At 36.3% G+C, this 25,624-nt stretch overlaps 3 protein-coding genes across 4 annotated transcripts; 1 reads left to right on the top strand and 2 right to left on the bottom strand.

Moving 5' to 3' along the window:
- Nucleotides 1–1,407: 1,407 nt before the first annotated feature.
- On the bottom strand, nt 1,408–17,696 carry trmt11 (tRNA methyltransferase 11 homolog). The gene is made up of 13 exons (XM_051132473.1): nt 17,570–17,696; nt 17,305–17,370; nt 17,154–17,227; nt 16,489–16,570; nt 16,310–16,402; nt 16,033–16,167; nt 15,402–15,558; nt 14,069–14,149; nt 13,790–13,954; nt 12,912–12,984; nt 12,311–12,445; nt 5,843–5,963; nt 1,408–1,639 (listed from the first exon to the last, which is right to left on the bottom strand). The coding sequence occupies exons 1-13, from the start codon at nt 17,645–17,647 to the stop codon at nt 1,499–1,501; spliced, it is 1,401 nt and encodes a 466-aa protein (XP_050988430.1). The 5' UTR covers nt 17,648–17,696; the 3' UTR covers nt 1,408–1,498.
- A 379-nt stretch (nt 17,697–18,075) lies between these two features.
- si:dkey-29b11.3 (actin-binding Rho-activating protein-like) lies at nt 18,076–20,959 on the top strand. Of its 2 annotated transcripts, none has more exons than XM_051130362.1 (2): nt 18,076–18,165; nt 19,348–20,959. In XM_051130362.1, exon 2 carries the CDS (start codon nt 19,372–19,374, stop codon nt 19,876–19,878), a length of 507 nt encoding a protein of 168 aa, XP_050986319.1. In that variant the 5' UTR covers nt 18,076–18,165; nt 19,348–19,371; the 3' UTR covers nt 19,879–20,959. The 2 variants fall into 2 exon arrangements, with proteins under 2 accessions (XP_050986319.1, XP_050986318.1); XM_051130361.1 differs by having other exon boundaries at nt 18,087–18,165; nt 19,366–20,959.
- Nucleotides 20,960–22,587: 1,628 nt separating this feature from the next.
- hint3 (histidine triad nucleotide binding protein 3) lies at nt 22,588–25,037 on the bottom strand. The gene is made up of 5 exons (XM_051130363.1): nt 24,870–25,037; nt 24,225–24,342; nt 23,954–24,023; nt 23,718–23,844; nt 22,588–23,313 (listed from the first exon to the last, which is right to left on the bottom strand). Exons 1-5 carry the CDS (start codon nt 24,996–24,998, stop codon nt 23,275–23,277), a joined length of 483 nt encoding a protein of 160 aa, XP_050986320.1. The 5' UTR covers nt 24,999–25,037; the 3' UTR covers nt 22,588–23,274.
- Between the last annotated feature and the right edge of the window lie 587 nt (nt 25,038–25,624).

Raw genomic sequence — 25,624 nt, forward strand, 5'->3', positions numbered from 1 at the left:
ATACAGAAGAGCAAAAATGCAGAAGAAAGAATCTTACTGTTCAAAAACTTTTGACTAGTGGTGTAAAAGATTACGAAACAACCAAATAAACAAGAATTGTTATTTTTGTATTATACCCCATGTGAGTGTCTAGAATTTCTTGTTTCATAGACTGTTTTCCCTTCTCCTGAGAGTACCAGTGGAGGTAAGGGCCAACATCCTTGAAGCAACTTCCTGTTGCCATTTTTTTTCTAGCCTGGAATAGTGAGGAAAGGACTGTTCTTTCAAATTGAATTGTTCTATATATTTCTTTAACAAAAATAAATGGAACTCCAATATCATTCAACTAATGAATGCTGGGGCATATGATAGAATCTCATCTGACATTGAAGGGAAGTTAATTTTAAAAAGTGTATAATATTTGGAAGAATGTTGGTAACCAAAGAGTTGTCGTTATTGACCAATAGTATGGAAAAAACAATGGAAGTCAATGGCTACATTCTTCAAAATATCTTCTTTTGTGTTTAACAGAAGATAGAAATTCATACAGGTTTAAACACCTTGAGGATGAGTAGACAGCAGAATGTTCATTTTTAGGTGAACTATCCCTTTAACACAACTTATCCACTAATTGATTTGTTAGGTTGTTCGCAACATTTTGCAGTCTATTTTTCATTCAAGCCCCTTTTATGTAAAAAGAAACAAATGTGAGCTCATCTTGTAATGGGAAGTGGGTTTCGGCCTGAAACAGTTGAAGGCTGCATGGACAGTTCTGTGGCTTTTCACTTCATCAATCCTCTGCAGGGGAGAGTTGAGGAATGAAAAGATGCTATCCGCCTGCTGGAGATCAACAATGATCCATTTCATTTCTGCTTACTCTGAAGTATGTCTAAATGAGAAAAGAGACAGAAAAAACAGAAACAGGAACTGTGCAAGAAAAAAAATACCATTTTATGTTACGAATCAGGATGTAATAATGCAAAAAGTACTACCAACTTATGACATCACATGTTAAATCTCTACCCAAATCCCTCCAAGATCTTTCTTTATTTTCATAGCAGATCTTATTTATGTTGAACTAGACGGCTTTCTTTGAGGTGAGTTTAAGTCTAAGACAGATTCATTAGTCAGATGTCTACCTGACCTGGTATAAACTCTTAAGGGAGTTTAGATAGCAGGCCCAGCGCTCCATCTTCCCCTGCAAATGTCCAGTAGGCACATTACATTACACCCCTACATCTTTCAACGTCGCAAGCACTCAGAGAAACAAGTATTACGCTAATCCCCGTCGCCAATTTATCTTGAACACATATTGCTAATGCTGCAATAAATTCAATCGCGTCTGCAGGGCGTGCTTTAGAGACGAGAAAGATAAAAAGAAGAGGAGACGACTGATAAAACAAAGAATTTTATTTAAAAAAACCCTGGAAATACAATGATGCTATAAAAAGAAAATAAAAAATTAATGTGTTTATATATATATAAATAAAAATTTAACTTAAAAAATTCTTTCCATGTTTTAATCTTTATTTCCTGGTGTGGCTTTTGCGTCCTTTCCGTTCTTCTTGGTGAGACCGCTAAAGTATTTCTCTCTGAAAGAGTTGTGACCCTGGTACGGGGTGAAGCGAGGGTCAGCAAGGTGCACGAGTCTGTCCGAATCCTGCAAGAAAGCATATTAAACAGCTTAAATAAACATCAAAAGCGCAGGATTCAAGTAAATCTTTAAAGGATTACTCCACTTCCAGAATGAAAATTTCCTGATAATTTACTCAACCCTATGTCATTCAAGATATTCATGTCTTTCTTTCTTCAGTTGCAAAAAAATTAATTTTTTTCATTCCAGACATTCCAGGATTTTTCTCCATATGGTGGACTTCAATGGTGCTCAATGGATTGAAGGTTAAAAATGCAGTTTCAATGCAGATTCAAAGGGCTCTAAACGATTCCATCCGTGGAATAAGGATCTTATCTAGTGAAACGATCCTTCAGAAATCATTCTAACACACTGATTTTATTCAGCAAAGATTAAATTAAATTGACCAAAACTGACTGTAAAGACATTTTTATTTACAAAAGATTTCTTTTTTAAATAAATGCTGTTAATTGAAAGTTCTGTTGACCAAAGAACCATTTCTACAAAAATATTAAGCAAAAAAACAGCAAAAAAAAAAAGTTACTGAGCATCAAATCAGCTTATCAAAATGATTTCTGAAGGATCATGTGACACTGAAGACTGGAATAACGTTACTAAAAATGCAGCTTTGCCCTCAAAAGGAATAGACTGCATTTTAAAACATATTCAGAAAATGATTATTGTAAATTTTAATTACTTTTCACAATATTGTTTTTAAAAAATAAATGCAGCCTTGATGATCATAAAAGATTTCTTTTATAAACATATTTAAATGTTTAACATTTTAAAGGAATAGTTCACCCAAAAATGAAAATTCTGTCATTAATTACTCATCCTCATTTCGTTCTAAACACGTAAGACCTTAATCTTTGGAACACAAATTAAGATTTTTTTTTATGAAATCTGAGAGCTTTCTGACCCTGTATAGACAGCAATGCAACTACCACATTCAAAGTCCAGAAAGGTAGTAAGGACATTGTTTAAAATATCCGTGTGACATCAGTGATTCAACCTTAATTTTATGGAGCATCGAGAATACTAGAAAATGACTTTATTCAACAATTGACCCCTGCAAAGGGAGTTTGATTGACAGGCGATCTGACCAATTGTAATGCCGAATCTGCCATTTTGTCCGACAAACAAACCAGACAGGAGAGTTGATTAACATTGGTGGACTTTACTTGAAAATAGTGTCTATTGACGTCTTTCCATGGTTGAAGCAAGATACCTTCTGATGTTCATTCAAGTTTATTTAATGCTAGCTATAAATAGTACAGAGGAGATGATGCTTGAACTGAAGTGCTACAGTGATCTGTCATGGCACATTAAAGAGCCACAAAACATTATTTATTGTTTGAATTTCTTTAAATTTGAAAGATGAGACTTTGTTTCATACCTAAAGTAACATGCTCTGTCTTGTCTGTCGGCGTATTGTCAGTTTCCTCTTTGTTCCGCAATGTATTTTTCACTGCTTAAGAACATTATGTGTGGAATGATTACCATGGCTTGTCGGACATAGCAACAGTAGTTCTTTGTGAAGGGTCAATTTCTTCTCTTCACGGAAAAGATGACATTTTTGAATAAAGTCATTATTTTTGTCTTATTTTAACAATGTCCTTACTACCTTTCTGAGTCTTGAACGTGGTAGTTGCATTGCTGTCTATGCAGGGTCAGAAAGCTTTTGGATTTCATCAAATATCTTAATTTGCGTTCTGAATATAAACAAAAGTCTTACGGGTTTGGAACAAAACGAAGGGGAGTAACTAATGACATAATTTTCATTTTTGGTGAATTCAAACTTTTGCCAGGTAGTGTAAGTTTAAATGACATGTAACACAAGTAAAAAAAAACAACAACTGGGGGTCACTGCACTTTAAAATTTGTATCAGTTTTAAATGTACTTACTCATATTTCAACAAAACTACATAAAAACAAAAACAAAGACACTAAAGCAAAATGGCAGAAACAGGTTTAAACATTTGGCTGGGTACAGCACACTTTTATGTCTTCCCTTCACAAGCTCACAGTCAAGTGCCTAATGACAGACAGCAGAGTGTTAAGTTCCTCAGATTTTCCTGCTTAGAGTGGAGGCCAGGATCTTAAGCAGGACCTGCTGGAGGAGGGCAGGAGGGAAGCACACTGCGCTGCAGGCTAACGAGGTGGCAGAAAGACTGTGAGCTTAAAGTGATGACTCCAGCTCTGGGCCTGCAAACCATCAACGGCACCTTCCACAACACACTCCCTTCTGCCAGTCAGCAAGGACTCGGTTTAGGTCACACGCGCCGGGCCTTTAGTTTACAACGCAACTTACGCAACACAGACCACACAAGCCTCCGGAACAGACCCTAGTGTCTGTGGCGGCCTAAGTGGGCTGTAATGTCAATTAGAATTACAGGATGAACAAATGAAGATGGAAAGCACAGTGAATATCATGAAAAGTGTCATGAAGTCATATTTCACTCCAAAATCAAACCAACAACAACTAGAAAGATAATGACAGGTATGAAACTATAAAAAGATTTTGCATTATTTTCATGACAATTCTTAACATTTATCCTTAACCCTCTTAATTCTCAGTAGCCTACTGCATCTTATGTGAAAAATAATCTCCCATGACTAATGGAAATATATACACTACCAAAAGTCTGTGATTAGTAAGATTTATATATTTTTTATATATACACACTTTTATTCAGCAAATGCATTAAAATGATTAAATGTCTCAGTAATGACTTTTACAGTGCTACAAAAGATTTCAAATAAATGCTGTTTTTTAACATTCAAAATTCATCAAAAATGTTAGGGAAAAAAAATGTAAAAATGTCAAATATATTAAAATATAAAAATTATTTTTAATGTTAGCAATATTTCACAATATTACCATTTTTATTGTATTTTTGATTTAAAAGAATGCAACATATTATTTGAATTTTTGGTAACACTTACAATAAGCTTCATTAGTTAACGACATTAGTTAACAAACTAAGAATAAACAATGCTTTCACAGCATTTATTAATCATTTCAGCATTTCCTAATGCATTATTAAAATCACAAGTTGTGTTTGTGAACATTAGTTAATGCACTGTGAACTAGAATGAACAAACAATGAACAGCTGTACTTTTATTAACATAAACAAAGATTAGTAAATAGTGTAATAAATGTATTGTTCATTATTCGTTCACGTTAGTTTATACATTAATGTTAACAAATGTCATGATATTGTAAAGTGTTACCAAATTTTTAAATATTAAAAATCATTAATTTGTTCTTTTTAAGATTTACCCAAGAAGAAAACCAGATCTTTGGTGTAGGCACTTCAGCAGGGGACATGAGGACACACAGATTCTATGTGCCAAAATGCCAAATGTAAAGAGAAATAACAGAGCGAGTGAGAGAGAGGGAGATGGAAACAGAGAGAAAGAGAATGAGACAAGGCAGAAACAGGGCCTCATCTTGACTCAGAATTGTTTGACAGCTCTGAACTAATGCTAGATCTCCTAAGCTCCTAAAAGTCCTGCGTTCTGTTCTAAAAATAAGCTCCACTGGGTAATATTTATCCCATAATGCAACAAGACATGTTCCTTCTGTTCTCAAACAAAAGCAACAGAACTCTAAACCTAATATTATAATTCACGTGAAGTGCATCGTAGAACAGTCTAACAGAGCCGATCAAGGACATTAGGATAAACATCCATACACAACGGGCGGCGGACATTGTTCAGATGTTTCTTCAGCTACTGCTAGACAAGAGGAAAAGTTTTGCCAAGATCACATCAGAGCTACTTGAGCTTTGGGAAATGAGCCAGTTTTTCAAAGAAGAGACTTATTTGATAGTCATTTTGTCTTTGGGGTTTGAAGCAAGTTTAGGAGGAAGACAAGGACATGATCTGTAGGTAACATGTTCCAGGTTTGGAGCATAATTCGGTGGAGACACATGCTAGTCTGGGTAAAAATCCGTGAGTGTGCTACAGGAAAGCTTTTATGGGAACAATTTGGGGTTTTGAAGTTAAGTTGTTGTCAAATCCAAAGATGGATTATTTTCCATACAATGTGTGATTAAGTCATTAAAGCAGCGTAAAAACACAGAGTCAATCACAGCCAGATGGCAGGATTATTTTCAGACTGACGCCATAAAAGACGTAACCATATAAAACATATTCAGGACAGTGTGCATACATCAATCTCATCTTTAGACCAAAGGGTCCCCATCCGAAATACCCTCACATACCTCAGGCTCCTTGGTCTTCTCCATGGTGATGAGTCTCCGTGATGTGTGGCTGGATAGAGTTTGTTCGCAGTTGCTGATGAGAGTCAAACAAGGGTGAAGAGGCACCATCTCCTCACAGTACCTGCAGACCACAGTACAATTTTAGATCAGCCAGCTGCACGCTCACCAAACGAAACACCTTGATAGTGGTAGGGGATGTCACAACTATCAACTGTTGTTTCTGAAATTGTGCCACTGCTCACTTGTTTGTCACATGCACTCCAGTGGAAAAGGGGTGATAAATTAAACAAGCAGCTGACATTTTTCATAGATTACCTGCCAATTATTCCCTAGATAACAAGAGAGTCACCAAAATAACAACAGAAGCAATGCATGAATGTAGTCGATCTTTAAGGACAACACTTGATGTCTTGCTGTAGCAAGTACTACGTATTAGCATTCACTATGGCAAAAATGAAAAATAATATAGCAGGAAATTTGTGACCACATTTGTTGGGTTACAGACAAAACTTCTCACTATATTTTAATTTTAACACTTGAACTAGATAATGAACCTAGCTAATGTAACCTCTCCAGTCCTATCTGCTCCACCTTGTTCTTGTTCTTGTTCTGAGTGGGACTCGAACCTGGACTGCCAGCATGGGAGGCGGGAGCACTAACAAGGATGCTAAAGACCGTAGCTTATAGCATCAGTCGCTAGTGTGCCTCTTGAGATCAGGGAAGTGAGGTTTAGCTGGACAGCTCTTACCAACTCGCCTTCGTTACACTGACCCCCCTAAACCCTACTCCCACCCGGATCACGACACCAATGCAACCCTTCTGGTCCTAACAAGCCCGCTTCATTTTTGTTCCAAGTGGGAACCCGGCGGCCGGGATGTGAAACGGGCATGCTAACAAGGATGCTGAAGACCACAGCCTCCAGCTCCAGTCGCTAGTGCACCTCTTGAGAGCAGGAGAGTGGAGTTTACCTTCACAGCTCTTACCAGCTGGCCTCCGTTTCACACACACATCCCTAAACCCCAGTAACATCCAGGTCATGATACCAATGTAACCCCTTGGGTCCTAACCGGCCCACCATGTTCTTGTTTTAAGTGAGACTTGAACCCGGGCTGCCGGCATGAGAGGTGGGTGCACTAACAAGCACGCTAAAGCCTCTAGCGTTAGTCGCTAGTGCGCCACTTGAGATCGGGGAGTGAGGTTTACCTGCGTAGCTCTTACCAGCTTGCCTCTGTTACAAGCACACCCCTATACCTTACTTCCATCAGGGCCACGTCACCTATGTAACTCCTCTGATCATAAATGGCCCACCCTGTTCTTGTTCTGATTGGGACTCGAACTTAGGTTGCCAGTATGGGAGGCCGGCGCATTAACACGGACACTAAAGACCGCAGCCTTTAGCGTCAGTCGCTAGTGCACCTGCCTAGCTTTTACCGGCTGGCCTCTGGTACACTTAAACCCCTAAACCCCACTCCTATCAGGGTCTAGCCACCAGTGTAACCCCTCTGGTCAGTGGAGTGAGATTTACTTGCACAGTTTTTGCCAGATGGCCTCTTTCACAGTTATCCCGCAAACCTCACTATCATCCGGGTCACGGCACCAACTTAACCCCTCTGGTCTTAAACAGCCCACCTCATTCTCGAGTGTCAGTCGTTAGTGCACTTCTTGAGATCAGGGGAGTGAGGTTTCTATTACAATCACCCCCCTAAACCTCGCTCCCACCTGGGTCACGGCACCAATATAACTCCTCTGTTCTTAACCAGCATGCCTTGTTCTTGATCTGAGTGGGACTCGAACTTAGGTTGACAGCATGGGAGACAGGCACACTAGCAAGGATGCTAAAGATTGCAGCCTCTAGCGTCAGTCACCAGTGAGCCTCCTGAGATCTAGGCAGTGAGGCTTACCTGCACAGCTCTTAGCTCAATCTCACTCACATCTGGGTCACAGCATCAGTGTAACCCCTCTGGTCCTAACTGCCTCCTAACATCGATTTTGTTCCAAGTGGGACTCAAACTCGGGCTTCCGGCATGGGAAGCAGGCACACTAATAAGGATGCTGTAGTTGAAGACTGTAGTTTCTAGCATCAGTCGCTAGTGCGCCTTTTGGAGATCAGGGGAGTGAGGTTTACCTGCACACTCACCCCACTAAACCCCACTCCCATCCGGATCATGTCACCATTGCAACCCCTCCGGTCCTGCCTTGTTCTTGTTCTGAGTGGATGTGCTAACAAGGACACTAAAGATCCAACCTTAGTCACTAGTGTGCCTCTTGAGATCTTTACCTGCTCCAGCTGGCCTCCTTCACACTAAAAATACATAATTCTTAAAATGGAACATTAAGAACATCAAAATTATTTTTTAATCATCTTACAGATTTTTTTCTAATTTTGTGTTAAATATATATATTTTTTTTATTTTACAGCTGAGTGAACCTTATAATTAGACCTCATATTGTTGATGTAAGTGACCTAAGTGTCTTGAACCTAAAGTATGCATCACAACAATGATTCACAATAATTCCTGGTTCATTTCAAAAAGAAGAAAAACTAAAGACTGGCCAAAGACCCTAATATACTTCAGGCAAAATCTAAGATCGAACTACTGCAATGTAGAACAAAGTCAGGCCAAAACAAAGTTTGTTTAAAGAGCTCGAAGCAGCTTGCCAAAACAAACTTTCTGGAAAAATTTGCTTCGGCTGGTAAACACCTTTGAATCACCATTGGTCTGTGGTGATTACATAATCAGTATATGCGATTCAATAATAATATGAGAGTCTGATTCAAACCGCTAGCTTTTTTTGTGTGTTTATAGTTCTGAACCAAATCCTCCTTCAAGGCTCAATAGCTGGGGCAACATCAGATATTACATACTGCATGGATCTGCACTTTGCATCACCACCTAGAAAGAGTAGAGCATCCAGGTACCTTTAGGATACTCATTTCGACATACTAAGACTTGGGACAAGCTAATTCTAATTTAAAATCTTATTTAGAATGCATTTTATGTGGATTGGGTGTTCGAAACTCTTCTGGCCAACTTATTAAAAATAATCAGCTCATGAAAGTCCTTTGTCTTTGAATTGGACTACACAGCTTCTGCTGTGTTTGTTGTTGCACTGATTTATTAATACATCATGTTCTAAAGACCAATTTAACAAAAAACGTCTGAAAACACACATTTTACCAATAATAACTAGACTGTTGTCATTTTTAGTCTTTGTTTTTCGCATTTGTAACCATTTCAAATCGCAATCTGAAGCCCTGCCACAACCATAAGAGCCCAGAACCACTGAGAACATCCGAACTATTCGTTGTTCCCAGAGGCAGTGAAGACATTAAGTAGGGACGTTAACTCAGCAGGGAGTTGAGCTGGTGGGCTGTTAACATTCATGCACTGACAGACGCGTTCGCACGCATCGACTCCCTTCATTTTTCAGACGATTACGTAAATATGGTTAGTGCCTGAAATCAATGAAAAAAATCAGTTCGAGGGCTGCTAGCTCTAGCTCAACCTCATCCACACAAAGCCACTGATCCACAAACCATTGCGCACATGCAGTTAGGTGCGTTTCAAACAAATCATAAATTATGTGCCCTCTTTTCAACGGACCTGACAAAGCAAAACAAGGAGGCATACGAAGCATACATATTCTCCATCGCACTGTTTACACGGAGCTACTCCTGTCACCTCGGAGAAACATCTAACAAATGTCAGCTTTCCAGGAAAGGGCTCTCTGGAGAACCCCGTCCACAGAAATCACATGACAGAATCACATTTCTGAATATAGGGCAATGAGTCAGAACAGACAAGTGCATTATAGGGTACTAATGACTGACTAACATCCCATGTGGCTTACACTCATCTCTGCCCTTACTTGATGACGTCCATGTCCCGTAAGAGAGATCATTCTTCTATTTGCACCAATGTGCAGTCGTAACAAAACAATTAACATAAAAGGTCAAAGATGTGTTAATTAAATCAAAAGACTCAGTTTTCTCCATCATGTTGACGTCTACATCACCATGGGCATTATTTAAAATTTGTAAGGATATGTTTCTTTGTCATACCTCATTAGTTTTGTTTGTAACAAGTGATTCGTTGCGTCACCAGAAATTGTACTGTTTACTATGGAAAAAGTGTTTTAATTTGGTCTGGGTCTTGAGTTTGAACTTTCTCCTTAAGATGAAGTGGATGAATCAGATACTGAGGGCTGTTTCCACTTCTAACTGTTACAAGGGTAATCAGCGTCGAAGCCCCAGATTCCAGCAGCAGTCATCTGCTCCTCTGACACCAAAGTTTATAAACACAAGTGTTGCTATACTAACGCCGGCTCTGAAGATGCGGTCATAAAGCTCCTGACGCCAGCGCCTCCTTGTGGTGATGTCACTGATAGCTATACTGGTGTCTTAGTTAAATCCTTCCTGTCTGCAGACCCCAACACATTCACCAGATACACTTCTGACCCGTCGGCCGGATATGCTGGAGTTCAGTTCTGTGTAGTTTGGCTTTTACTCTCTGCTGCACGTAATGATAAAGACATACACAGCTATTCAAAGTTTGGGGTCATGAAGATTTTTTTTTATGTTTTTGCAAGAGGTCTCTTATGCTCACCAAGGCTGCATTTATTGGATTAAAAATACAGTAAAAACAGTACTATTGTGAAATAATATTACATTTTAAAGTGTTTACAATGTGAATATACTTTAAAATGTATTCCTGTGAAGGCAAAAGTGCATTTTAGCAGCCATTAATTCTAGACTTCAGTGTCACGTGATCCTTCAGAAATCATTTTTGCTTAATATTTTTGTGGAAACCGAGATACATTTTTAATTCAGAACTCTTTACATCAACTTTTATTTGATTTATAAATCTTTTGTAAAATTATATATGTCTTTACTGTCTCTTTTGATCAATTAAATTAAAGGGATAGTTCATCCAAAAATGAAAATTCTGTCACTAATTCCTCACTCTCATGTCGTTCCAAACCCATAAAACCATCGCTCATCTTCAGGATACAACTTTCTGACCATGCATAGACAGCAATGCAACTGAGGTGGTCCAGAAAGGTAGTAAGGACATTGTTAAAACAGACTATGTGACATCAGTGGTTCAACCTTAATTTTATGAAGCTAGAAGAAAACTTTTTGTGCTTAAAGAAAACAAAAACAAAAACAAATTCCAAGACAGACAGGTCGTTAACGGGTGGTAATACAGTATATAGGGCAGGACATCCAAACGATCACCTATCATTCATCAACCTCAAATATGGTTTTTCATCTGAAAGATGTATGTAGTAGCAACTTTACATGGCAGCTTAATCTAATGTTAACCTAACTGAAGTACCTGTGTAGAATGTGAAAGCGGAAGAGTCATTTTTAGTCATACAGATAAAAGTAATACATCTTTCGAATCTGTAAAGACTCTACGTTTATTTGTGGGCACTCAGAATAACAACGAAACGTTGCGCTTTTGTAAAAAAAAAAAAAAAAAGGCAACCGAATGTGCTTTCTGCCGTCTCAGTCTCTGTGAACTTGAGTGCGAAACTTCGAAACTGTGTATATTTGCCTTACAGATGTGAAAAGTATATCTATAGAGAGTGAAACATCTACCTTCAAATGAACCTATTCAAATAGAAAACAGATATTTTCAGATTATGCAATCCGTATGAAACAGCCATACAGGCGCATCCACTAATGTGGAGATGAGTCAGTGTCGCCAACTTTATCTCTTAAGCCGAAAACAAAGTAAGCACTAGTTTATCAATAAATTGTTAAAATGTTAATGCAGTCTCCTTGCTGTTTTTCCCCTGACACATTCATAATTATTATATTTTTGAGCACTTATTAGGCTATGTAGGCAATTAAAGGCCCATTATTATGATTTATATGGTTTATTAATAATGTGCGTCTAATAGTCGACTAATGCTTAAAATGAACGACTACTAGTCCACCAGAAAAATCTTTAGTCGACTACTACTAGAGAAAGCACTTCATTCATGTATTAAATAAAGACAACGCAAGCTAAATTCATTACTGTTGGCATCAGCAATCCTGATGGAGTGAATCCCGTAACTATATGATGGAAAATCTGTCTATAAGCAAGACGGGGTGAGGTAAAGGTGTAGATCAAGAGGCAGGCCCCTCCTTTGAGTCACAACACTTCCCGGGCCCTATAATCAGTGGATAGCATGATCTGTGGACACTGCTGTTTGTGGTCAGTGGGAAATACCCCACAGCTTCACACCTGCTCCTCTGCTGGGTTGACCGCAGGTCAACAAGCCTGAGCAGGTTTAACATCCACCACCTCAACAGGGGGCTTGAGCTACTGATGTGCTTTGAGCTCCTATCTACAGGCATAGGAAGGTACAAGATAGCCCCCTAGTGACTGATTTAGTACACGTATACTGGAGGAATATGCTGCGTCTGATATAGTTTTGTGAATGTGATCAAGCAGTCTGATTAGATGTACTTACTCTGGTCTGTAGATTGGAAGCCAATAGACGAGACGTCCACCTAAAACCAAGTGGTGGGCTGCAAAATTCAAGAGGTCGGCAAAGATATCACTCAGGTGGTACGCCATTGAAACGGGGACGTGACTCTCTCCAGAGCTGCATTGGAATATGAAACACAAGATAATAGAGTCAACAGAAGAAAGTCAGTTTTTAAAAAGATTAAAACAAAGAAAAATCTGTCATTAATAATAATAAATGTTTCTTAAGCATCAAATCAGCATATTATAAACTGGAGTAATGACTGCTGAAAATTACACTTTGCCATCACAAAAATAAATTACATTTTAAAATACATTAAAAAAAGAAAACAGTGATTTTAAATTGTAATACTATTTGTTAATGTTAACATTTTACAGTATTATTGATCAAAAAAAGCATTAGCATGAGAGACGTCTTTCAAAAACATTTTAAAAAGCCTCTGAGTGCTTGTGTAACTGTATACTCTTGTACAATTTGGTGTGTTAGAGGTGAGGTAAAGGATTACTGGATGACTGGCTCATATCTAAAGAGTGTTTCAAGTGGATCCATTAAAAATGCAGGTGGATAAAAGTGATAGGCTTACAAGTCCTCAGGAGGTTTGATGATATCTTTATGAGATCCCGTTCTCCTTGTGGACTCACGGATACCATATGGAGCTGCGCAAGGGAAAACACTTGAAGCTTTAAAACATCACTAAATATTACCAAACAAAAAAAATAATGCAGCTTTAAAAGTGAAGTGTGTAATTTATGCACCACTAAACATAACTGAACAACGATTACAAACACTACTATTATAGTCAAGCTAGTATTTTGGAACATGCTAGGTGATTTTTAGCTGATCCAATCAGGTATACTATAGTATTGTAGGATTAAAAACACTGTACACCCTTCACCTTTAAAGACCTTAAAGGAGTAGTTCACTTCCCAGAACAAAAAAAAGTACAATTTATATACTTTTTAACCTCAAACGCTCGTCTTGTCTAGGTCTGCGTGAACTCTGATTTTTTGTCGAAAAACTCCCATCTCATTTTCTCCTTAAAAAAAACCACAACAAATTCCTTGTGCGTTTGCGCACACTTGGCGAATAAAGCTAATTCTGATTCTGATTTAACTTCAAAATTGTCCTAAATCGCTGCAGACCCAGTGTTTACAAAGTGAACATGCAAAGAAGGTCAAACGGCCTTTACAAAAAAAGGTAAAACAGCGATGTAAGGCGATTTTGAAGTTGAAATAATTTGAAAATGAGTTTTTCGGCATACCCTAACTGTATTGAACCGGAAAAAAAACAGTTCACGCAGAGCTAGTCCTCTTTATGGAGAGAAATCCTGAAATGTTTTCCTCAAAAACAAAATTTGAAGAAAGAAAGACGTTAACACCTTCGATGACTAGGGGGTGAGTACATTATCTGTACACTTTTGTTCTGGAAGTGAACTACTCCTTTAAGTTTCTAGGAACGTACGGTCTGTAACAATGGCATCAAACTGTGCGTTCTTTCGCCAAACAGGTTTGGAAGCATCAGACACCATGACGTCCACATAGAGACTCTCAGCCCCATACTGCCGCAGGTTTGCTCGGATGTTCTCATCCGGTCCTCTCCATTTCTGATTCTTCCTGCTGGCTTTTCCTGCAACAGTTGTAAATGCTCACAGGTGTGCACTTACTACAAAAGTATGGCTAAACCTACATTGTGTGGAAAAGTAAATAAGAGAATTACTTCAGTGCTTTAAAAAAAACATACCTATTCCATGGATAGTGTTATAATCAATGTCTGTTCCACACACATAAGCCCCAAAGTGTGAACACGCTACCAGAAGACTACCTGAAAAACAAAATATACGAAAATAATCATGAGGGAATTTAAGAAATCTCTGGAATATATCTGACTGTAAATCTTCAAATCTGCTTGACACTCCAGAAGTATGGCCTATAAGGATTTCCAGGCAACCAGAGAGCATTCAACCAAATAAGCACATCTGGCCCGCAGATCTCAGCGCATGTGGTGACAACAGACTTATGATAAAGCCCTGGCAACATCATGGCACGCTAGAAACTCACACAATAAGCCTCGCTTTGGGAAAGAGACTGAGAAAGAAATGCAGCCCCATGCTGTTTAAAAAGCCAGCAATTCTTCATTTGACTGATGACACTCGAAAGTGGTACTTTTCAAAGTCAAAAGAAAAAGGAAAAATGCGCCAACTGAGATTGAAAAGTAAGAATTTCTGTGAGCCACAAAAAAAATGATATAGAGATCTGCTCCTGGTTTTTGTTAGATGCAAATAAGAAACAGAAGATGATGGCACATATCTTCAATCACCCAGACAAGCTGTCAGATGTGATTTCAATCAGAACGAGAAACAAACACAAACACCTGCTTCGGTCTGGCCCGAAATGAAGCGTCTAAACTGTTCTGATTAACAACATGCCAACGAATACATTTTGCAAGACTAAACGAGTTAATTTGCACAATAAAGTTATTTGACATCAAAGATGTGTTGGATGAAAAATTTATACACTACTTTGCTGAATGACTTTTTATATTAAAACTGACTTTTTAATACTAGCTGCCGAAGAACTACCAACATAATGTTCAAATTATTCAGTTAACACAAGTAAGTAAATTGATAAAATGTAATACTATATATATATATATATAATACTAAAATTAAAAATGAATATTTTTTAAATAAAAATTGCTCTATTAAACATCAAAAAATGTGAAAATGCATTACAAAAATCATGTGACACTAAAGACTGGAGTAATGATGCTGAAAATTCAGCTTTGCCATGAGAATAAATTATATTAAAAAAAAAAAAAAAAAAGTTAAAATAGAAAGAAGGTAATTTTCTTTTTGAATAATATTTACAATTTTTACTGTATTTTTGATTAAATAAATGTAGCCTTTGTGAGCAAAAAAGAAATTTTCTGACCCCAAACTTACAGTAGCGTATATGATGGCTATTTTACAACAGCTTCAAAATGTGGCTCATCCAATCAGATATTAAAGTCTGAATTTATGCCAAGAGACATGGCTGTGTTTCAAAGCCTTTTATGTGCATGGACATTTCCTCACCTGTTCCAACAAAAGGATCGTAAACCAAATCATCAGCCTTTACTTTGGCATGATTGGCCATGATGAATGAGAGGCCAGCATCCATACTAGTGTTTCCAATAAAATGTCTCTTCTTCACACTGTAGGAGCGAATTAATTCTCTCTGACCATCTGCAATCTGAAAAGAAAACAGTTTAATATTCAGTTGATACAGTAGGTTACCTTTTATTTTAAAGACATCATTCAGCGTTACTTTATAGGGGACAAATCAAGCATTTTACAAATCCATACAATAGTCAAATGTGATGCTTCTGCAAAGACTACGGATGACTATGTTATATGTTACACATCATCTGAAAGCTGAATTAGTAAGCTTTCCATTGACGTATAGTCTGTTAGGTCAAAAAAAAAATCTAAATATTGAGAAAAAACGCCTTTAAAATTGTCCATATGAAGTTCTTAGCAATACATATTACTAATCAAAAATTAAGCTTTGATATATACAAAATATCTTCATGAAACATGATCTTTACTTAATCCTAATGATTTTTTGGCATAAAAGAAAAATCAATTTTGACCCATTTACTTTTGGCTATTGCTACAAATATAACCATGCTACTTATGACTTATTTTGTGGTCCAAAGAAGCTCACCCATCTCCCAAAGTATATATGGAAAGGCTCCTCTGGGATGTCATTAGGATCAGAGCCATAATCCTCCAACAAACAGAAAATATGTTCTGGATCCTTCAGGTTGACTGTTCCTTTAAACGGTAAGAAGTCTAGAGCCTGTGGCAAAAAATACACTTTATATATAAACATTTCATTTTCATTTTCAGAAATTCTGAAAAAAGCTGTTGGTAAATTACCACCAATTATGGAATCAGGTATTCAAAATGTACAAACATGCAAAACACAGCAACATACTTACATCAATCTTTTTGATTCTGTCCTCAAACACTAATGTTTTGTTGAAAGTGTAGACGTTGATCTTATAAGTTGAATTTTGTTGTAGATATTGAGCCTGTAAATTATTAATAAAAGAGACATATTCATAAATATTTCCTGTAAATCCCATTGTACTTTATTAGGAGAGGAACATGAACAAACCATGTTTTCTGCTGGATACTCCAACAATGACGTCCTAAGATCGTCTGTTGTTGCTCCATGACCCCAAAGTTCAAAAGCAGACCTTGAAATCAATATTAAACTTTAAATGAATTCAACAATCCAGTAGTTATTATTGTTTTTGTTTAATTAATGATTTATAATAACATATTTCATTTGTCAATCAACTAACTAACAATGAGCAATATTTATTTTAGCAACATTTATTAATCTCTGTAAAGTAATCTCTGAAAAATAAAATTGTTCACTGTTTGTTCATGTCAGTTCACAATGCATTAACTAATGTTAACTATTGTTGGTTTTAAAATTAAAGTAAATGCTGAAATTTACATTAGATAAATAAATTAAATAAAACACAATTTAGATAAGCCATTTAGAAATATTGTTCTTTGTTCATGTTAACTAATGTAATTAATTAGTGTAAACAAAATAAACCTTACTGTAATCATAATTCAGGCTGGAATCATTATGATATTCAAACATATGCAGTAACTTGATTGGTCATTGGGTCATAAACTCACATAATATGCAAAGTAATTCATAATACATGTCGGCGAGTAAATGCAATGAAATAAAATTATTTATAATAGTTTGTCAACCTGAGCATTTTACAAGTAATGTAAGCAAAAAAAACAACAACAACCTACTTTCCACAAACTGTTCTGGACATGACACTCCGTATATCATCTTCCGATAAGCCATTTAGTTGCCAAAAGGGAGACTAATGAGGAAAAACATTAGAGTTGTTAGGAAATAAATAACAGTTATTGTGTTAAGTAAAAAACTATTTGTGATTACCTTTTCGTTGAATGTTTCTGATGTATCAAATGGACGGTTCCTTAGAGACAGCAATGATTTTATTTCCTGTAAACAATAATTCAAAGAGTGCTATATGAATGTCTACCAAATACAGTTCGATTTTAAATTGAAATTAAAATAATTAACTCTACAACAATGAAGTGAACTGTGAATAATGAGCTCTAATCCAAAATACACTCTTGACAGTTTAATCCTATCATTTTGACACGAAGGTCTAAGTGAACTGAAAGTTTACAGTTTGTACCGGTAATCTAAAATCCACGTTATCATGTGCAAGATGAAGTAAATACTGTCTGCACGCCCGACCACAGTGGAGAGCCATGTTTGTGTGTCACATTCAACATCATCCGATAAGTAAATCACGCTCGTAACAACAGTTCCTATTTGGCATCCCGTACGTAAATCGCCTTGAAGCGAAAGTCTTGTAAAAGGATTAAACGCTTGTACTTCTCAGTGCCTGTTTTAAATACTGTAAGTCAAACCCATGAATAAAAGTAAATAAATTGCCTTTGTGGTCGAAACAATTGTGTGTTCGTGAAAGCCGAATGATTTTTTGATTTTATGCATAGTCCTTTTTAAAAATGAAAGAGATTTCGTGTCACCTGACGATATCTTTTAATCTTATCTACACACTCATTAACTTCCTAAGAGGCTAAAATCTTCTCTATCATTGGTTCATCATCTCGTACAGTGACATGATTCTCGTGTTCTGATTGGTTGGTTTACACGTCAATCACTCTCACCAGAGGTCAGAAAAGTATCTACTGCTGAACTTGTAATGTATCCACTTCCATCGCTGTTACAGAATGACAGCCATCCTCAAGAAGCCAAACAAGGGCGGTAAGGTTTTATCATAGTCCACCTAAAGTGTAATGCAAATATTTCGATGTCAAACAAATCTTTGTAAAGTTGATTACATCGTTAAACTAAGCTGTCATACAGTAGATTGTTTCTAATAATCTTACACTCTGTTCTGTATATAATTTGTTGTGTATGTGCACTGTATATTGTGCCGTTAATGCAGGGCTTTGCAACCTGTAGAATACATCTGTCTCAATTCTAATGTCCCAATTCTTCAGTGTTTTGAGATTCATTTATTATTGAGAATAAATTCAGTTTCACAATTTGAATTGAATGGAAACTGAGGTTAATCAATGTAGACTGAAATAAAAATGTGTGGGAGAATTATTAAAATAAATAAAATTAATATTATATATTTCAAATATGATAGAAATAATTTTCCAGTGAATATTGAATATTTGATACATGTATTTGAACATTATAATCAGTATTTGAAATGTTACCTATTAAAATGTAAATTTAATTTATATATTTCTCATGATATTCATCATTTTTCCTAGAAAACATTATACTCCAAATTATGTTAGCCAAATAATAAACTTTGTGAAACCATAAGCACACACTACAGTAGATATGTATGTACTTTCTTTCATTTTCACAGTCCTGAAAGTTTTATTTTTGTATTATTTTATGTTAACATAAAGTACTTTTTCTTAATATTTTTTTTAAATTAGCCTTTATTTTTATTTACTTATGCTATGTTTCTTTTTATACTATAATAATTTAGTACAATTACTGTAGTTTTCATTTATTTTTATTTCAGTTTTTGTTTAAATTCACTTTTAATTTTTATTTCCAGTTAGTGCTTCAACTTAAACTTATTTCAGTTAGTTTGCAAGTTAGTTTTTCCATCTAATATTTAAATTTTATTTTATTTCAATATTTTTTAATAGTTTTAGGTTTAGTTATTAATAGTTACTCTGTTCTGGAATATTTATCCTAGAATTGAAAACGACCAGTACAGAATTAGTATGCTTGTGTGGTTTTATCTTAATATATATATATCAGTATTACATTTTTATATATTAATATATCTATACAATATAGTTTACCTTAAGTGCCCAGACTAGTATTGATTACATCAGGTCAGTCTTACTTGTAGACTTCATGAGGCTTTAAGTTATTTAAAGCCTGTACGACATGCAATCTTCTCACTCGCAGCCTGTGTTGTGCCAACAGCGAAGCATGCTGAAAACATGTTGTGAGCCAAAGGTCACCATGGAGACAGAAGAAGCACCTGCGCAGCCAAATGATGACAGGGCGGAGACCTGCACCGTATCCGTCAAAGGTCTAACAGAGAACTGGCAGAAATGGTCCAGCGACCACAGCGAGTATCAGAAACACAATCCCTTCAGCAACGGCAAAGTGATTCCCCCGCAGATCCAGCGAGGACAGGAGGGCTACGGCAGGCCTTTAGAGGGCTCCAAAACAGAGCAGAGAGGAAAAGACGCCCATTCCCACATCAGCAGAGAGGTCACAGAGCTCTGCCAGGTGATTAAGGAGATTGGAGAGAGCGGGGACGATGGCAGGACGACTGTGCGGTTCGGGGCGCTGTTTGAGAGATACGTCACCATCTCTAATAAACTAGTGGGAGTTCTGCTGCGAGCACGCAAACAAGGGCTGGTGCACTTTGAAGGAGAGATGCTGTGGCAGGGGAGAGATGATGGAGTACTCATCACCTTGTTACAGTGATTTACAGCAGTGATGGACACAATGTGCCTGTCTGTCCAACATTGCTTTATAGACAGGGGTGCACATAAGTGGTACACAGGTGTGCATGCACGATCAAAATAAAAAATGTGCTGTGTAAATAAGTTCTAGGTGCTCATTTGCATACTGACATGGTTGACAGCTGTTAATGCACAATTACCATTTTAGATTGACAAACTGTAATAAGATTAGTATAAGATTTATATTATATCGAACAGAAAGCATCTGTACTATCCGCTGCCATTTTCAAAGCACAATGCAAAACTGTGACATTTCATTCACTGCGCTCTTCAATCGGCAGCGCATATACTTACTTGCTGGCAACCCACCAAAATAAAAGCTTGCTGATTTTAAGTTTGAAAATTATGAAAATTCATATTTAAAAAGGGGGAAATATTAGCATTTTATGCATAAGTTCACTATAAATTGATTATATTTTTATTTAATTAAATTATATAAGCACTACCACACTTTATTATTTTGTTTATTTAAAAAAAAAAACTAAAGAAATAAAGTGCAATAATATTATTATCACTATTATAAATTTTATTTAATGTTATATTTAGTGGGTCACACTATGTGCAGTGTGATGACCAAACCAAATTTCCCCTATGAGAACTAGGCTGAAAAACTTATGTGCACCCCTGTTTGTAGACATCCATTTACTTGAACATGGGTTTGGAGTCAGTTTTTCAGCCAAGAAATTTATGCTAATGAGATTTAAACTGAGTGTACTGAATTTAAATGTAGCAAACTGGTATACTGGTGTTATTTTTTCAAGGTGAAGTGTGTAGTTTCTGTACCAGAATAGAAAAAAACAATGGTTACAAAACACTCTTGTCTGTCATTGGTCAACCAAACAGGTAGGCCCGCCCCCTCTCATACCATTGGTTAAGTCAATGCTGCTATTAGGGGCTCCTAAAAAAACAGAACAATAAGGCTTACACTTTGTTCCTGCTTAAAAACATCTTAAACCAGTCTGAAAATGGTTTGTTGGTTATAGTTTGTCTCCCAGCCTGGTCAGGCCGGTCTACTTACTGGTTTTCAAGGGGTTTTGGGCATTCTTCAGCTGGTTAACTTGAGAGACCAGATTTGTTAAAAGAAAAATTCACATAAAAGTAAAAAAAAAAAAAAAAATGCTGAAAATGTGCTCACCCTCAGGTCATCGAAGATGTAGATGAGTTTGTTTCTTCACCAGGACAGATTTGGAAAAATTTAGCATTACATCACTTGCTCAACAATAAATCCTCTGCAGTGAATGGGTGCCGTCAGAATGAGCTTTTCGCAGTACAATAAGTTAATTGATGGGTTGTGTTGTGGGGATTATTGTGATGTTTTTATCAGCTTTGACGGCACCCATTTACTGCAGATCTGTTGACGAGCAAGTGATGTAAAGCTACATTTCTTTAAAAAAATTTCCAATGATCAAACTAATCTACGTCTTGGATGGCCTGAGGGTGAGTAAGCTTTTAATTTTGGGTGAACTATTCCTTTAAGCAGTTTTTTTTCTCAGCAGGGCAACATACAAATTACTTAATTCTGGATATCTCTGCACAGTGAACTGTTATGGGTTAAAATTTATCCTCAGAAATTAAACGCACTTACCTTTAAGTGAACACATACAATAATAGTGCAACACTGTGGTGTTTCATCAAGATGAAGTGTATAATTTCTAAACCACCAAACAGAATTGGAAAAAAAAATCATTTCAAAACACTCCTGTCTGTCATTGGTCAAAAAAAAAGTAGCCTGTCCCCTCTTGTACCATTGGTTAAGTCAATTTTACTATTAGGAGCTGCTAAATAACAGAACAATAATGCTTACACTTTTCACATGTTCCTGCTTAAAAACATCCTAATCCAGCCTGAAAATGGTTTGCTGATGTTAGTTGGTCTCCCAGCCTGGTTAGACCGGTCAAGGATTAGTTAACCTAAAAACGAAAATTTGCCCACCCCCGGCTCATCCAAGATTTAGATGGGTTTGTTTTTTCACCGGAACGGATTTGGAGAAATTTAGCATTACGTCACTTGCTTACCAGTGGATCCTCTGCAGTGAATGGGTGCCGTCAGAATGAGCTTTTTGCTTCACAATATGTTAATTGATAGGTTGGAGTCGTGTGGATTACTTGTGGATTATTTTGATGACTTATTCTGACAACACCCATTCACTTTAGAGGATCCGCTGGTGAGCAAGTAGTGCAGAGCTAACTTACCTAAACTAACTTATCTACATCTTGAATGCCCTGAGGGTGAGTAAACTTTCATTTTTGGGTAAACTACTCCTTTAAGCATAGTTTTTTTTCAACAGGGTAGCCTACAAATGACTTAATTCTAGATATCCCCTGTATCCTCAGAAATTAAACACATTCACCTTTAAGTGAATATGTACAATAACAGTTCAACACCGTAAGACCATAATCACATTAATATGTACACTTTGATGCATAGTGTTAAGGCACACAATGTTTTACTATTGGAACCTTTCAAAATGTTTTGCATTTTTGAGTCATGCAATGTATTTGCGTCATTTTCTCATACAATTACCAGTAAATTACAAACTATTGCCTAGAAAATACATTTTCTGTATAGAGTTGCTTTGACTTTATTATAAATGTAATTAATATAAAAAATATTTATTGTGATCATCATGTGATAGTTCTGAGCACAAAAAAATATTAAAAAGCACATAACATATATCTAGGTTATTATTTATTGTTTACATGCTTATGCATATCATACAGTAAAATCACAACCTTACATCACTCAATAATTAAATACATCTGATGCAATATAATACAATCTATGTCATGGCATGAATCCAGTTAAAATGTTTTACTAAGTGTCACATAAAGGAAGAAAAACAAAACTGCTCTTGCATCATTATTGCAGCACACAATAACAAAAACACTGCCATATTCTGATGCCAAAATCATTCAGCTATAGACTCAGCCTATTCGTGAGAGGTTAAAGGCCAAAGCTAATTTTCAAGATTAATTACCATTTTTAGCTCATTTATATTTAAAAAGTCTGTCACAGCTCTGTATCTTTAAAAATCATATTACTGGAAGAATCCGAACTGTTCAGAGTAAAAGATTAATGATTCTGTCAAATTTATCAATGTCATTACTACTCGGCATGCTTTTTTCCCCCAAAGCAATTGAAAAGTAGCTGCAGTTTTGTAGCTTCAAATTTGATTAGCCCGTCTGGCTGACTACATAACTAACAGAAAACATAGCATTATGAGTATTACAACCCTGAGGCACATGTCTGTGACCTTTTGTCATCATAAACAGATTGACTTGGACTGATGTTATGAGTACCGTTGCTCTGGGCATCACAAACATTAATATATTTTGAGTTCCTCTAACTTCCCATACATTTAGCTCATAGAGTTCAGCCTTTGGACTAACTGGTCTGCCTGCAAAATAAAGACAGACAAGGGTTAGCTAAACATTTGCACACTCCAAAGCAAGGATAATTAAAAAATCCTATGATTATAGAAGTAGAATTGATTAGTCTGTGATATTTCTTCACACAGCTCCATTCGAGCTGTTCGAACAAAAAGGTTTTCATTCTCCTGCCACTGCAGCTTGTCCATTTCAATTTAATACAATTTGCCTGTTCCAATTACATGACAAAAGATCTCATTCAACAGACATAATAAATAAAACAGTGACTTCTCAGAAAACATTTTGTTTGTTAATGCATCAATAACTTGCTCCAAGGCAATGTGATTATTAGTTTAGTGAATGTAATTTAGTTGTAAACTAAATTATAGTAAATAGCGGACTCTATTGTTGGATGTTTCTTTTGATTTCTTACCGTAATGAACCAATACGAGTTTAGCCTGTAGACTAAGCGGGACATGAAGCCCATCTGACTGATGGGTGCGAGAACATGGAGATGCAGATGTGTGACAGAACAGAATGGAGGCCAATGGAAGCCAAACCTTGGAAATATAAATGGCATGTGATACATTAGAACATATTTCACAATATTTTACATTCTTCGTAAACAAGGACTTGATTTTTGTGTAAGTAGCAGATGTTTTCCATTACCTAACATCACTTAAATCAGTCACATTGTTTTTCTGAAGTATCTCCTTCCCGGTTTCCACTAACTTCTCCACTGAAAACCACAAAAATAGAGTTTGCACAGATGACTCCCTAGTAAAGCATGCTATGTGTAACAAAGCTGGGAAGTCTGACTACTTGTACACGTTAAATCTGACGTTATTTCACACTGTTACTGTAGAAAGGCTCCAGAGTAGCTACTGTCAGAAATGTCTAAACATTTACACCAGTCTTGAATAACTCACAGCGTGTTTACCTAATGGTACATGCTCTTTGCCGAGAGATTTACAATTGCCCACGTGTTTACTTGGTACAACCAGATAGTGATGAGGAGCTCCAGGGTGAATATCTCTGAAACAGCACACAGTTTCATCCTGAAAAATATAATTAATAATTTAATCCTGAATAATTTAATTAATATAAAAGGATTAATAATAACAACAACAATTACAATTTCTGATCATTTATTTTATTATATTTTACTGTGACAGCACGATTTTACAACTTTAATGCTTTTAAATGTGCTTAAATACATTAACAAATGTGCAATAAAATAATGTGACTTAAACATGAAGAGTATTAATGATAATATTTCACAAAATACATAACTTTCTTTATGATGACAATGGACGAAAAATTACCGTAACATTCTCATAAAAACAAAATTACTTCATTCAGAAACTACGTTAACCTTGACGTTTTGCAAACGAAAAAAATGTAAGGAAATACTGTGATATATCTTACGACACGTCGATCTGTTACTTCTATACGCAAATATTGATTTCATGAAACATGTATTGTATTGCTTATGTATTGTGATCTTTAGCCTCATCATCTTATCATCATTCGCGCATCTGCACGAGTTAAAATATCTCAAATAAAGCACTGACAGCACACTCACGTTATGCAGGAGCTCAGTTCCCATTTCTCCCTTCACGATTTTACAGAAAATACATTTTTTGTCATATCCATCATCGGTATGATTAGTTGTACCGATCTCAGGTGTCGGTGTGTTTACGGCGGCTGCCATCTTCAAAACGTGAAGTCGGCGCTAATTACATCATCACAACACGAGCCTGAATCATTTCAACATACAAGTCCTCTCAGTCAGGTGTTTTTAAAGTCAAGAAATAACAAACATGATGATTCCTCTGTGAGAGAATCCGTGTTAAAATATAAGCTGTTACGTATTTTAATAAATAAAGCTCCAAAAATACTAAGCATGATTTTAGGACCAGTTGTTGTTCTCGAAAATAAATGATTGGATTTTTTATACAGCTGTTGTACAAATTCATAATCAAATGATTATATTATAAATATTGTTTCAAAGCCGTTTTTCAACTGGTAAGAGAGAGAGAGAGAGAGAGAGAGAGAGAGAGAGAGAAAGAGAAACAACATCTTAAATATATGCTGCAAGAAAGGAAATATTAAATAAAGTAAATAAAACAAATCAGCATGTGTTAAAAATTTTGTTGTCAAATTTTCTTCAAAATAATGTTGAACAAACCATATATTTATTATGGTCCTGTTACTTCATTTATAAAAGTCCAAACTTTGTTTATTCAGTTCACAGTGATTGTGAAATTCTGAAGAAAAATCTAGCCACACGTTATGAAAAATGTAATTTCATGCTCATAAGATGCATGTTCAAAAGCT

This window comes from Labeo rohita, chromosome 16 (assembly GCF_022985175.1).
Source record: "Labeo rohita strain BAU-BD-2019 chromosome 16, IGBB_LRoh.1.0, whole genome shotgun sequence".
Taxonomy (NCBI): Eukaryota; Metazoa; Chordata; class Actinopteri; order Cypriniformes; family Cyprinidae; genus Labeo; species Labeo rohita.